The sequence below is a fragment of the Xyrauchen texanus genome, chromosome 22 (assembly GCF_025860055.1).
Source record: "Xyrauchen texanus isolate HMW12.3.18 chromosome 22, RBS_HiC_50CHRs, whole genome shotgun sequence".
Lineage (NCBI taxonomy): Eukaryota > Metazoa > Chordata > Actinopteri > Cypriniformes > Catostomidae > Xyrauchen > Xyrauchen texanus.
In genome coordinates, this window is record NC_068297.1 from 22,077,316 (window position 1) to 22,090,552 (window position 13,237).

General features: G+C 36.6%; 1 protein-coding gene across 1 annotated transcript; it reads left to right on the top strand.

Annotated features, from left to right (window-relative positions):
- Positions 1–2,444: 2,444 nt before the first annotated feature.
- Positions 2,445–7,109, top strand: LOC127662678 (prolactin-releasing peptide receptor-like). The gene is made up of 2 exons (XM_052153975.1): positions 2,445–2,542; positions 5,975–7,109. Exons 1-2 carry the CDS (start codon positions 2,445–2,447, stop codon positions 7,107–7,109), a joined length of 1,233 nt encoding a protein of 410 aa, XP_052009935.1.
- The last annotated feature ends 6,128 nt before the right edge of the window (positions 7,110–13,237 follow it).

Here is a 13,237-nt window from a genome sequence, read left to right on the forward strand (position 1 = left end):
GTTTAGGAACTCTACTTTGTGCATGTCATGAGTAATTTTCCCAATATTTTTTTACAGACAGATTGTTTCACTTTTAATTGACTATATCAGTCAATTATATAATATATAATTCCAGTGGGTCAGAAGTTTACATACATTAAGTTAACTGTGACTTTAAGCAGCTTGGAAAATTCCAAATTCCTTCTGATGGTGTACTAAATTGAAGGTGTACCAAAGAAATCAGCCAAAGAAAAAATTATGGACCTCCACAATTCTGGTTCATCCTTGGGAGCAATTTCCAAATGCCTGAAGGTACCACGTTCATCTATACAAACAATAGTAAGCAAGTATAAACACCATGGGACCACACAGCCATCATAACACTCAAATCAATCCCAGAACAACAGCAAAGGACCTTGTAAAGATGCTGGGGGAAACAGGTAGACAAGTATCTATATCCACAGTAAAACGAGTCCTATATCAACATATATCGACATATATTGCTCAGCAAGGAAGAAGCTTCCATAAAAACCAAACTACAGTTTGCAAGTGCACATGGGGACAAAGATCTTACTTTTTGGAGAAATGTCCTCTGGTCTGATGAAACAAAAACGTAACTGTTTGGCCATAATGACCATCGTTATGTTTGGAGGAAAAAGGGTGAGGCTTGCAAGCCGAAGAACATCATTCCAACCGTGAAGCATGGGGGTGGCAGCATCATGTTGTGGGGGTGCTTTGCTGCAGGAGGCACTGGTGCACTTCACAAAATAGATGGCATCATGAGGAAGGAAATGTATGTGGATAAATTAAAGCAACATCTCAAGACATCAGCAGGAAGTTAAAGCTCAGTTGCAAATGGGTCTTCCAAAGGGACAATGACCCCAAGCATACCTCCAAAGTTTTAGCAAAATGGCTTAAGGGCAAAAAAAAGTCAAGGTATTGGAGTGGTCATCACAAAGCCCTGACCTCAATCCGGAAGAAAAATTGTGGGCATAACTGAAAAGCTTGTGCAAGCAAGGAGGCCTACAATCCTGACTCTGTTACACCAGTTCTGTCTGGAGGAATGGGCCAAAATTCCAGCAACTTATTGTGAGAATCTTGTGGAAGGCTCCCCAAAGTGTTTGACCCAAGTTGAACAATTTAATGGCAATGCAACCAAATACTAACAAAGTGTATGTAAACTTCTGACCTACTGGGAATGTGATGAAAGAAATAAAGGCTGAAATAAATCATTCTCTACTATTATTCTGACATTTCACATTCTGTATGTATATCCTGATCCTAACTGATCTAAGACAGGGATTTTTTTCTACAATTAAAAACTGAGTTTAAATGTATTTGGTTAAGGTGTATGTAAACTTCTGACTTCAACTGTATACAGTATATATACACACACACACACTGATCAGCCACAAAATTAAAACCATCTGCCTAATATTGTGTAGGTCCCCCTCGTACCGCAAAAACAGCACCAACCTGCATCTCAGAATAGCATTGAAATTATGTTCTTCTTACCACGATTGTACAGAGTGGTTATCAGAGTTACCGTAGACTTTGTCAGTTTGAACCAGTCTGGCCATTCTCTGTTGACCTCTCATCAACAAGACATTTCCATCCATAGAACTGCCGCTCACTGGATGTTTTTTTTTTTGTTTTAGATATCATTCGGAGAAAATTGTAGAGACTGTTGTGTGAGAAAATCCCAGGAGATTAAAAATGATAAAAATATTCAAACCAGCCCGTCTAGCACCAACAATCATGCCATGGTCAATCTAAAAATGTTCCCCATTCTGATGGTTGATGTGAACATTAACTGAAGCTCCTGACCCGTATCTGCATGATTTTATGCACAGCACTGCTGCCACATGATTGGCTGATTATACAATTGCATGGATGATTGTTGTTGCCAGATGGGCTGGTTTGAGTATTTCTGTAACTGCTGATCTCCTGGGATTTTCACACAACAGTCTCTACAATTTAGTCAGAATGGTGCCAAAACAAAAACCATCAAGTGAGTGGCAGTTCTGCGCAAGGAAACACCTTGTTGATGAGAGAGGTGAGCAGAGAATGTCCAGACTGTTTCAAACTGACAAAGTCTACGGTAACTCGGATAATCCCTCTGTATATTGGTGAGAAGAATAGCACCTCAGAATGAGGGTTGGTAGCAGGAGAAGGACAAGGACAACATAATATTAGGCAGGTGGTTTTAATGTTGTATTATATATATAAAGTCTAAATAGGTCTAAGTCTCATTTACATATTGGATAGGGTAATTAAAATAAAACGTCAAATTGTTTTGGTGTGTTGTCAGCTATCTAGACAGCATTTTGGACGCAAGCGATTCGAGCGCGCATGTGATTCCCAAAAAAATATTTCCAGGTTGGCAGCTTCTTTTTTTCACTTGCTCATTGTGCATTTAAAATTAGGTTTAATTGTAGTGGGAATATCTGTGAAGTTATGCCTAGATGTCATTACATATGGACAGTAGGGTGGTCGTTATTGAAGGGTCCCCACACTTGCTGCGCTTTGACGTGTTGGGTGAAATCTCCAGTCATCAGTGCATGTATGTGGCGGCGGTCAGCGCACTGCTGTTCACGTGTTGAGAAGTCTGATTAGATTACTGGCTGAAATTGTCCGAAACGTCCTGATTTACTCAGTCTATGAAGAAGTGCACCTCACGTTCCCTTGTATGAAGTAAGTGGACCATGCATTATCCACTGAAGAGGTGATCAAGAAGACAAAGGTGGGCAAATTTATTTTCTTTAATACAATTATTTTGCTTGATATGAGCTTAAATATAAATAATGCTGTGTATTGGTTCTATGGGGTTTCCTTCTGTTGTGTAGACTGTGAAAACTCAGACATTTTAGCAAGAAGGTATGTTTTTCGTATCAAGCATGGAAAATGAATCGAAAAATCTCATTCATAGATGTCAATAACATGTATGTACATGCAGAGGTTGTGTCGTTTTTGTTGTTAGATTTGGAGCTTTAAACATTGCATGTAGTATTACATCTTCATGATCTATTAAAGCCAGACGTTAAACTTGTTACACAATAGTCATTATTTCAGATATCCAAAAGAAATATCTTAACTCCTCTTTTACCATAGAGGGAAATAAATAAAGTTACACTGTCATGGCTAATAATTACGAATGTCAGAAATTGAGAATGCCGAGTTACTGTATTGAATTGAATCTCTTTCGTGTTTTGGGGGCTGACATCACAGATTACGCATGAGACATGAGGGCAATGTAACATTTGCCTTCTCTTTTTAGAGATGGTTTTCCACTTACAGAGTCTAGTGGTGTGACTTGAACATGTTATCTTTCATGGTGGAACAGATCACATATGAGTCATTCTTCTATTTAACAGAAAGCAAAACAATTTGATATCACAACTTTGCCAGTCTATTTACATACAATCATAAGAGAGAACTACTAGTACTAGTAATATCAATGCATTAGGTGAACTGATCAACGTTTTAAAAAGTCATCTTTTTCCATTAAGTATTTTAGTTTTTAGTGAAAGGTCAGCTTTTTTCAGTTGTTCATTTGAACTTTCAAATATTCTTCCTCTTTTTATTTCAAAGTGATTTTTATAGTGGAATATTATGGTCAATGATAACAAAATTTATTTATTCAAAAATACAATTTCTGTGTTCAAAGTTTGATTTTCTTTTTCTGGTGCTTTAAGTAAACAATATAATTGGTGTAACCATCCAGAGACTGTAAAAATATAAATTTCTCATCCAAAGATTTATTTAAAAATTATTAATATAAATTATATAATCATTTTTATATAAAAGACATATTGGCATTTTAGATATTGACATTAGAATAATGATTTATTATTATTTCTTATAAAATAAGCCATGGAACAATTTTGTTTTAAAATATGATTAATATTTGAAAAACGTTTGTCCACCAAATTAAAGTCATGTGATGTAGCCAAGATGCTTGTAGCCAAGATGCTTGTAGCATCCTTTTGTCATGGGACAGAAAAAAAAATTGTGTCAATTTTTTTTAATTTTTTTTTAAATATCAGATATTTTAGACATTTTATTAAAAGGCTCTTTGCATTTAGGTCAGTTGGAGTAACCTTTAACCCACACATATACTGTATATATATATATTCTTGAGACAAGTGTTTAAATTAGATTTTATAAATTATTCTAATTTGTATCTTTTAATCTTTATTTGTAAATGATCCATTTACATCTGATTTACATTTACATGTGAGGATGAATTGGCTAGAACATAAGTATTTGGATTTGACATGACTGAATTGTAAATTAATGTATGACGCGGCTTCACAAGGCAACATGATCATACAGAAAGTAGGCATGTTGTTTCCGAATGTTCTAGTACCCTGGCAACGACCCATCATGCAGAGTTGCTAACAAGTGCCATTTCCACATCTGATATTTTTGCATCTATTTAAACATGTTTGCCTTCTCGTGTGGCGTGACCAGAAGTGCTTCAGCTGGGGTCTTGTGCTGTGTTGAAACCATGAAGTAATCGCATTCACAAAATGAGAGATGAGTGCAGTTTGGAGGTTCCATTTTCCCTCTGAAATTATATTTTTATTCCACCAAATATTAGGTTTGGGGTTAGGGTCTGGGGGTAGAGTTTTATAAAATATGCATTCCTCTTCACGGTAGTACATCATTTTCAGCTAAATACAATTTGCTTTTGGCAGCCATCTGTGGGCATTTTACTAGGAAACTGGAGCTCTCACATGCAATCAGTTCTAGAAGATCTGAAAATCTTGCAAGAGCCACGTGTGATGTTCACGCATTTATTGTGCTAATTAGAGTCTCAGAGAAACCTACACCTATCCCTAAACCTTACACTAACCTACTTCGAAATTTCGGTAAGCACGGAGTTAGATAGAGTATAACTCAAGAAAAGTGAACTGTTTTCGAAGTACTGTTTCCGAATTCACTGTGATATCAGTCTCTCATATGTCCACTTAATATAAAGGTCAAAGACAAACAGAGTGCATCTTGGGTTCAATCTTTGCAATCTTCTTATATATTTCTCCCTATTCCTTTCATCATTTAGAGCAAGCACCTTAACTCAGAGAGTAATAAACTGACTTCCCAGATTTTCACATTATGCAAGTGTTCTCTAACAGCAGCCTAGACAGAAGGCAAAATGTCTGCCAAAGCAGTCTGGCCAATTTCAAGGAGACTACCAGTACACAAGTATGTGCAAGTTGCTGTTCATGGAATTTAATCTCAATGTTTTTCCTTGGAACACCTAATGCACAGTAGCTTTCAAAAATGAAGATATTTACAGGTCTTCTCTCTTGCTTAAAATCCAGAAAAAATCATTGCAACGCATGGAATTATTTCAAGATATGTTTTTACATAATTTCACAGAAGTGAGGATGAGGATAAATTATATGAAACATGGATTCATATACAGGTTTATTTATCCATTTATAGAAAGTGCAGATTATATTGAAATTCAAGTCTCTCCTTTTGAAGATTAGAAGAGCCATTTATTTTAAGCAGACACTGAGCATATGACTTCTCCACTTTTCATCACATACAAATAATCCAAGTGGACATCCAATATGGGCCAGGGAAGTTTGGTGAAAAAGGATTTGTGTTGGTATCACAAAGGACACAATTTAAAGATACTGAAGTTGCTACAGGGGGACTGCTCTCACAAAATAAAATCTAGAATTCTGGTAAACTTTCTGCAAACTTGCCGCAAATTCATCACTCATTATTTTCACATGCAAATGAGCTTTCAATACGCTGCAAATGTTAGCCAGAAGTTTGCAGTTCTTTACCGGTAGCGGTGAACCTGAAGCAAATCTTTGGAAACAAAGAAGAGTTTGACGCAAAGCTCATTTGCATTTGAAAATATTGAGTGGTGAATTTGTGGCAAGTTTGTCTAGATTGTTTGTAAGGGTGTTCCTACAAAACATATACTGTAATTTTCATATTTTCTGAACTTATCATGTCTATTTGTTTCAAACAGGTGCCAGTTTAGTCATCATACCATAACAACCATGGACTATCTCCATAATGAATCCTGGAGAAACGCATCCCTAGATGCATCAGCCTCCTCCTTCAGTGGCCTCCAACTCCTGATGGAACTGAAACCACTTTTCATCCCTCTTTATGCCGTAGTAGTCCTGGTGGCATGCTCTGGAAATCTCCTCCTCCTCATTCTCATTGGACTGAACAAGAAACTTCACAGCACCACAAACTTCCTTATTGGAAACCTGGCCCTGGTCGATCTGGTGATGTGCCTGTTCTGCGTTCCTCTGACTGTGTTTTATGCCTTTGATGAGCGTGGTTGGGTTTTCGGCCAGTTCACGTGTCATTTTGTTACCCTAATGCAAACTGCTACCGTGTTCGCGGCAGTTCTCTCTCTAACTGCCATTGCAGTGGACCGGTATGTAGTGGTCGCCTACCCGATTCGGCACCGTGGGGGTCGTTCTTTCTGTGCATGGTTGGTGGTGAGCATATGGCTTTGTTCTTTGGCAATGTCCATTCCCACTGCTCTGCACACAGTGTACCTGGATCTGAGTGCGACGGGTCATCAAATGGTTGTTTGTGAGGAGTTCTGGCATGGACAGGAGCTCAATCGTCTAATATATTCTTGTTTCTTCCTCCTACTTTCTTATTTTGTTCCTCTAGCTGCTGTTTCCATATCCTACTGTGCCATCTCCTGCCACCTGCAGCACAGAGCAACACCTCGGCTAATGGCCGCCACGCCTTCCAACCAGGAAAAGTGGGGGCGCAAAAGACGCAAGACGTTCCGTCTACTGCTGGTGTCGGTTCTCTCTTTTGCTTTCTCTTGGCTCCCTTTGCAGGTGGTCAACCTGATCCGCGATCTCGACACTGACTTTGCTATCTTGAGCAAAAATCACGTCAATGTGATCCAGGTGTCATGCCATTTGTTAGCCATGAGCTCAGCTTGCTGCAACCCCTTCATTTATGCCTCCCTTCACAACAAGTTCCTGTCCTATCTGTGCCGTGACTTGTTTCAGAGAAGACCTCATCGTGCTCAGAGCAGCCTCACAACCTCCAGTCGAATGCTCCGCATGCACACTTCAAGTACATTGGTTGACATTCCCATGGCCAGCTGCAAGATTTCACAAGACTGATTCTTCTCTCTTCTGTGAAATACAGATGTTTCCTCTATATGTTCTAGAATTGAACAGTCTGAGGGCAGATTATGTACCATCGCTAATTCCTTTAACTATTGAATCAAAGCTCTATATATATACTGTATCAACATGTGTTATTGAGCCCTAAAGGAAAATTCACATATCTGCTTCAAATGTAAACATTTTTAAAAATGTTACAATTTTTATTTTTGTCTAAAATTATCCATACAATCATACAAGAATTACACACTGGTGGTATAAATGAAAAGAAGTGCTATTCACTCTGATAATGGTTGTTTATTCATGTAGTGGCATTGTATGGTAATGAAGAATGTATTGTATTATTTATGCATGTCCAGCATGTTGTTAACCAAAGTACTCCTTTCATGTGTCCATAACAGTTGTATTAAAAGATCTGTATTGCTACTTTTTAACAGGTTGTACACCAAACATACTATGTTTTTCACAATAAAGTTCTAGCATGCACAATATGTATTTTGAGTATGTTCTTTGAGAATATAAACTAAAATTATTTCTAAAATACTAAGAATTCTAATTATACATAAGGGAAACCATGAAGTTGGCAATATCTCAGTAGCTGCTGTATAATGTTTTGAGTTAAAAGTCCAAATACACAAATGCTTCTTATCTGCTGAAGTGGTGTATCGAGTTTAAACACCTAGTTTAAAACCCTCTTAATTATAAAGAAATGTTCCCCAAAATAAAATGTAAATATCATCATATCATGTAATTGCAGTTGGATAACCAAGTAGGTGGAAAATAAAACACTGGCAAACATTCAGGCAAGGGTCAACTATAGGGGTTAACTTTATGTGGGGCAGGTTGTCTTATGGAATTGAAATGCCATAAATGTATTTATCAATTGCAATTTATCAAGTACAATATTTGTTGGCCAATACAGTGGCTTGATTTTTTTGGTAAGTTACCTTGTCCATTCTGTGTTGTTTCATGACCCGTTTTGTGCTTCATAATTGTTTTCATTTTAACATTTTGTTGAAAAGCCTCTAATAGCATAAATGCATGATACAGTTACAGTATTTCAGTAATTTTACTTTTTTTGTAATGGTGGTGGTGGTGGTGGTGCCAGTGGAATGTGTCCTCCCAAATGTTTACATGACACTTACTGGTTTACTGGTTGGTGACAGCTTAACCCATATAGCAAGGGTATTCAATTATAGTTCCTAGAGGTCCAGTCTCTACATTTCCTAACCTAGAAAAGGTACAGACAATAACTTACATGGTGTCAGTAGTCAGTATACTGTATACCTATGAAATGGCATAAGGAATGCTTAATCAGTTTTTTTAAATAGTTATTATAAATGTACAAGTTGGCAGCAATAGTACTTCGTAAAAGAAAAAAATCATAAAGTCAAAACAGTTTCTTCAAAATCAGGCAAGATTATGACATTTGGGCCCCAGAGACAAAACCAAAGTAATGGGGTTTGGGGGATCTCCTACCAAAAGATTCAAATATTTCAATTAGTTCATCAGCTGAGTACACTTTGATATGAATATTAAAAGACAAGATTTTAAATTAAAAGATCAAATCAACTGTTTGTTTTGATGCTGAATGACAGCAGTATTTTTGTTTGAGGATTTTTAGATACATATGGGGCATAGCAGGCCTTGTGATTTAAGAAAGATACTTTATGGGGGTTCAGGTGTACCCCTTGAGAGAAAATGTGGAAAATGTAAAAGTTTGAATAAACAATTTACGTTTTTTTTTTCTTCGTCAAAAATTGCCTTTATTATGATCAGCATGTTGAAAGTCTTTCACAAACACATTATTTTTGTGAAAGACTTTCAACATGCTGATCATAATAAAGGCAATTTTTGACGAAGAAAAAAAACGTAAATTGTTTAATGTGTCCTGGAATCATGTGGCCCGGTCTCAAAATAGTTTTTTCTGAACGGACGGACTCGGATTCATTTCAGACACATGAAGTTCACTTTGCTTCATTCTTGTTTTCTGCAGTGTGCCAGTATCTATATTGCTGCTCACTGTATTTTTCTGTTACGGCGGCCTTATGCACGTGATTGGATAGGACGCAGATTCGTCACAAGACTAATTTGCATAAACGCACGCGATTGGATAGGACGCGGCCCCGGTCTGGTGTTTCTTCATCACCGTTAGAGACAGAGAGCGGCTGCGCTGCACTTGGTAACGGCAACCAGTCGATCATGTTTGAAAACTATCCGAAACATTTATTGACATAGATAACGTTAAGTTTGGTGCTGTTTCGCTTCATCTGGACCCTTGGTTTTGAATCGCGGTCCGCCATTTGATTATGACTGCCATATAGTGTTGGGTCTAAAAAAATAATTAATTAACCTGCTAAATACTAATTACATCAACTACGTTGTAATTAGATTACTTTACTAATTACTCTGTCTGAAAAGTAATTGTATTACTTATTAATAATTACTTTCTAAAACTCTTCTCCACCTCGATCAGATGAAAAATACAAGGATAGACTTGACACTGTTCTTTTAATAATTTCAAATATATCATAAAAAAATCAAATTCATTATTTATGAACTGGCCAAAGAATTTAAGGGGCGGCGTTAAATGAGAAAACCGATATTTTAACATTAGACGTTCAATTTGTATTTCAAATTCACTATTGATTTAAATAGAATTGTTCTATAGTCTATACAATATTTAACACAATTACATCAGGAGTATCTGTAATCCATTAATTTACTTTTTCAATGAAAAAAGTAATTTAATGACAGTAATGCATTACTTAGTTATGCATTACACAAAACAATGTATGACAACAACAACAACATAAAAAATAAATGTATGTTCAATGAACTGTATCTTTTTCTCTGGAAAATAATGGTGGAAATGTTCAAAATGTTCAATGAATCTTCAAATATTCACTGGAGTAAAAAGTATGATAAACAGCCCCAGTATTCCAAATATATTTATAAGTAATTACTATATAATAATAACTATACAGTATATTTACATCTTAATGAAAAACTATTTAAGCACATTAATAAACAAATTAATTCCATGTTAATTATTCCATGAAAGCTGTTGTATATTCATCATTGTTAGAATTTGGCTTTGGATCAGCGGTCAGTATATGAGCGTAATGCTAATTATCAAATAAACATCCTGCATTTAAAATGATCATGATGCACATTACTGTAACAAAATTACATACTGTTTGTTTAAAACCACAAATCATACTCCAGAATTCATGACCTCATGTTAAATGCCAGCTGATTACATTAGAGTAATTTCCAATTAGTGCAACTGAGATTGCAATAAAGACAATGAATACAGATAATAGTGTAATAAGGCACAGATTTATTGTGTTTGTGCATGGAGCAGCATGAAGAGTATAGTGCACACCCAAAGATCCTCAGTGTGAGAGTGGATTATGCCTGTACTCTGCTGCACAGTATTGTTGGCCACTGTCTTCAAAGGAACAGCACAATTCACTATCAGGCTGCATAAAAGGCCATGGACTCACTATTACTGTATTAGAAGAGTACTTTCATCTGCTGCACCTCCTGTTCATTTTGTCCCTTTATGTTTATTCACTTAGCTGCTTTCATATAGTTCCAGATCAGAAAACAGATGAAGCATGAGTGTTAGACCCATATGGATTCTTATGTTCGAGAACCTCTCATTGTTATTTTTATTTTTCCAAAGCCTCCAGCCGCTGAAGTGGGAACCCCTGGCGTCAAAATGCCCAGATATAAATATAATAAAGATTTCATAAAAGACTTTTCAGATTTGTTGACCATTTTTATGCCAAAATATGATGATTATTGTGGGAGACTTTAATATTTATGTATGTTGCTCCTCCAAGCCGCTGGACTCTTTTAACAAGGTACAGTCTGTAACAGGTCCCACGCATAAAGGTGGGCACACATTGGATCTTATTTTTTCTTGTGGACTACCTTTATTTAAAATGAAACCCTCGTGCTGCCCAAAAGATGTTATTCCTCCTCACTTTTTTAAAAAGACTTTTGAAAGAATTGGAGCAATGATCCAATTCATATAGTAGTCTTGTTGTGCCATCAGAGTCAAAGTGCAACCATTGATTAAAAAACCCAATTTGGACATTTCCGACCTTTTCTAATTTTAGACCTATTTCCAAACTTCCTTTTCTATCTAAAATATTGGAGAAAGTGGTGCTTCATCAGTTACAATCTTTTCTGGATAGATATACTCTTTTGGTGCCTCTTCAGTCTGGTTTTAAAACTTGTCATAGCACTGAAACTGCCCTTTTAAAAGTTTTTAACAATCTCCTACGAATCACTGATTTGGATGACTCTGTTATACTCATGTTTGTAGACCTTACAGCAGCCTTTGATATGGTGGACCATAATATTCTAATCTCTCACTTAGAGTGTTGTGTTGGTGTTAAAGGCATTGCTCTGGAATGGTTTTCATCGTATCTGTCCGATAGAAGCTTTTCAGTCTGCTCTGGAAGCTATGTAACCTTGTCAGCACCCCATTCCTTGTGGGGTCCCACAGGGTTCTATTCTTGGACCGATTCTGTTCAACCTTTATTTGCTCCCTTTAGGATATATTATCAGGAAATATGGAATCTTGTTCCACTGCTATGCTGATGACACCCAACTTTATTTACCTCTGGAGTGTAATGATGCAAATTTCTTAGAACCACTGGTAAGTTGTCTTGATGACATCAAAGCTTGGATGTCCTTAAACATTTAAAATGTTAATGAAGACAAGACTGAAGTGATGGTCTTGGGCTCAAATGGCTCCTCTGTTGCCTCAGTTACTGACCAGTGTTTCCTGAGCAAGTATGTGAAACCAACTGTAAGGAATTTGGGTGTCATTATAAATAGTGGTTTTAAATTAGATAAATTAATTCAGGAGTAAAATACTACTTCACTTCACTGGCTCCTGGTTCGTTTTAGGATTGATTTTAAAATTGTGATGCTTGCCTACAAATCTTTAAATGGATTAGCTCCTACCTATCTGTCTAAACTCAACCAACCTCACGTTCCAGCAAGGCCACTCAGGTCCGCTGACCTTATGTTGTTGATTGGTCCCATGGCTTGAAACATGGGGGAACCGTGCTTTTGCTGTTGCAGCCCCAAGGATCTGTAATAGCCTTCCTCAGCATGTTAGACAGGCTCCTACTTTGACTCTTTTTAAATCGAGGCTGAAGACTCATTATTATTCACTGGCTTTTAATTCTGCACAGTATTATAGATAGTCTTTTTGAGTTTTATGTTCAATTTGTTTGATTCCTTGTGTGTGTTTTTGTTTCTATATATATTACTGTACAGCACTCTGGTCAACGACCGTTGCTTTAAATGTGCTTTATAAATAAAATAAAATTGAAACTTGAAACTTCATTGCAGTAGTCTATTAAACACTGTGCCCTCAAACTTGCATTTATTCATTTGGTACTAAAATCAGTGGTATCCAGACAGCACATAGCTTGTCTCCTGTTGATTTCAGTGCTCAAATGGGGGATCTGGGGCGATTAATTTTTTTACACAAATGCTTTTACTTTTCTGAGTAATTCTTCAGAATCCTTAAAAACTACACATTAACAATATGAGCAATCATTTCAGAACTCTTCTGCCAACATTGATTTGATGTTTTCCAAATCAGAGAGTAATTAAGAGGAAATTAAATTGCATTCAGCCAGGTGTCCCATAACATATTCATGGCATTCATTCTTTCATAACATTAAGATGTACATTACTGATGTACACTTAACATCTCAGAATCCTACAAATGTATCATTTAGCACCAACCAAATGTAAGTACATTTGAATATTTGATCCCTGTAAAATACATCTACATATGGTGATAGACCTGAATAGATCAGTCTCTCAGCTTCAGTGAGCCAAAAAACACAATCTAAAAGAGCAATAACAAAAGGAAATTTAAACATTTATTTTAAAATGTGACATGAAACACTAGTTTTGCCATGGTGTGTAGAAACAGAGGCACAGTCTGGGATATTACTCATGGTCACTACCAAGCTATCAAATATTTACCATTTTGAAATATACAGTGAGACTTGACAAAAAGGCACAATGTCTCTCTTGTTGTTATGTGAGGTGTGAGACTTTTTGGAGATGTTTCAGGCTCCTTG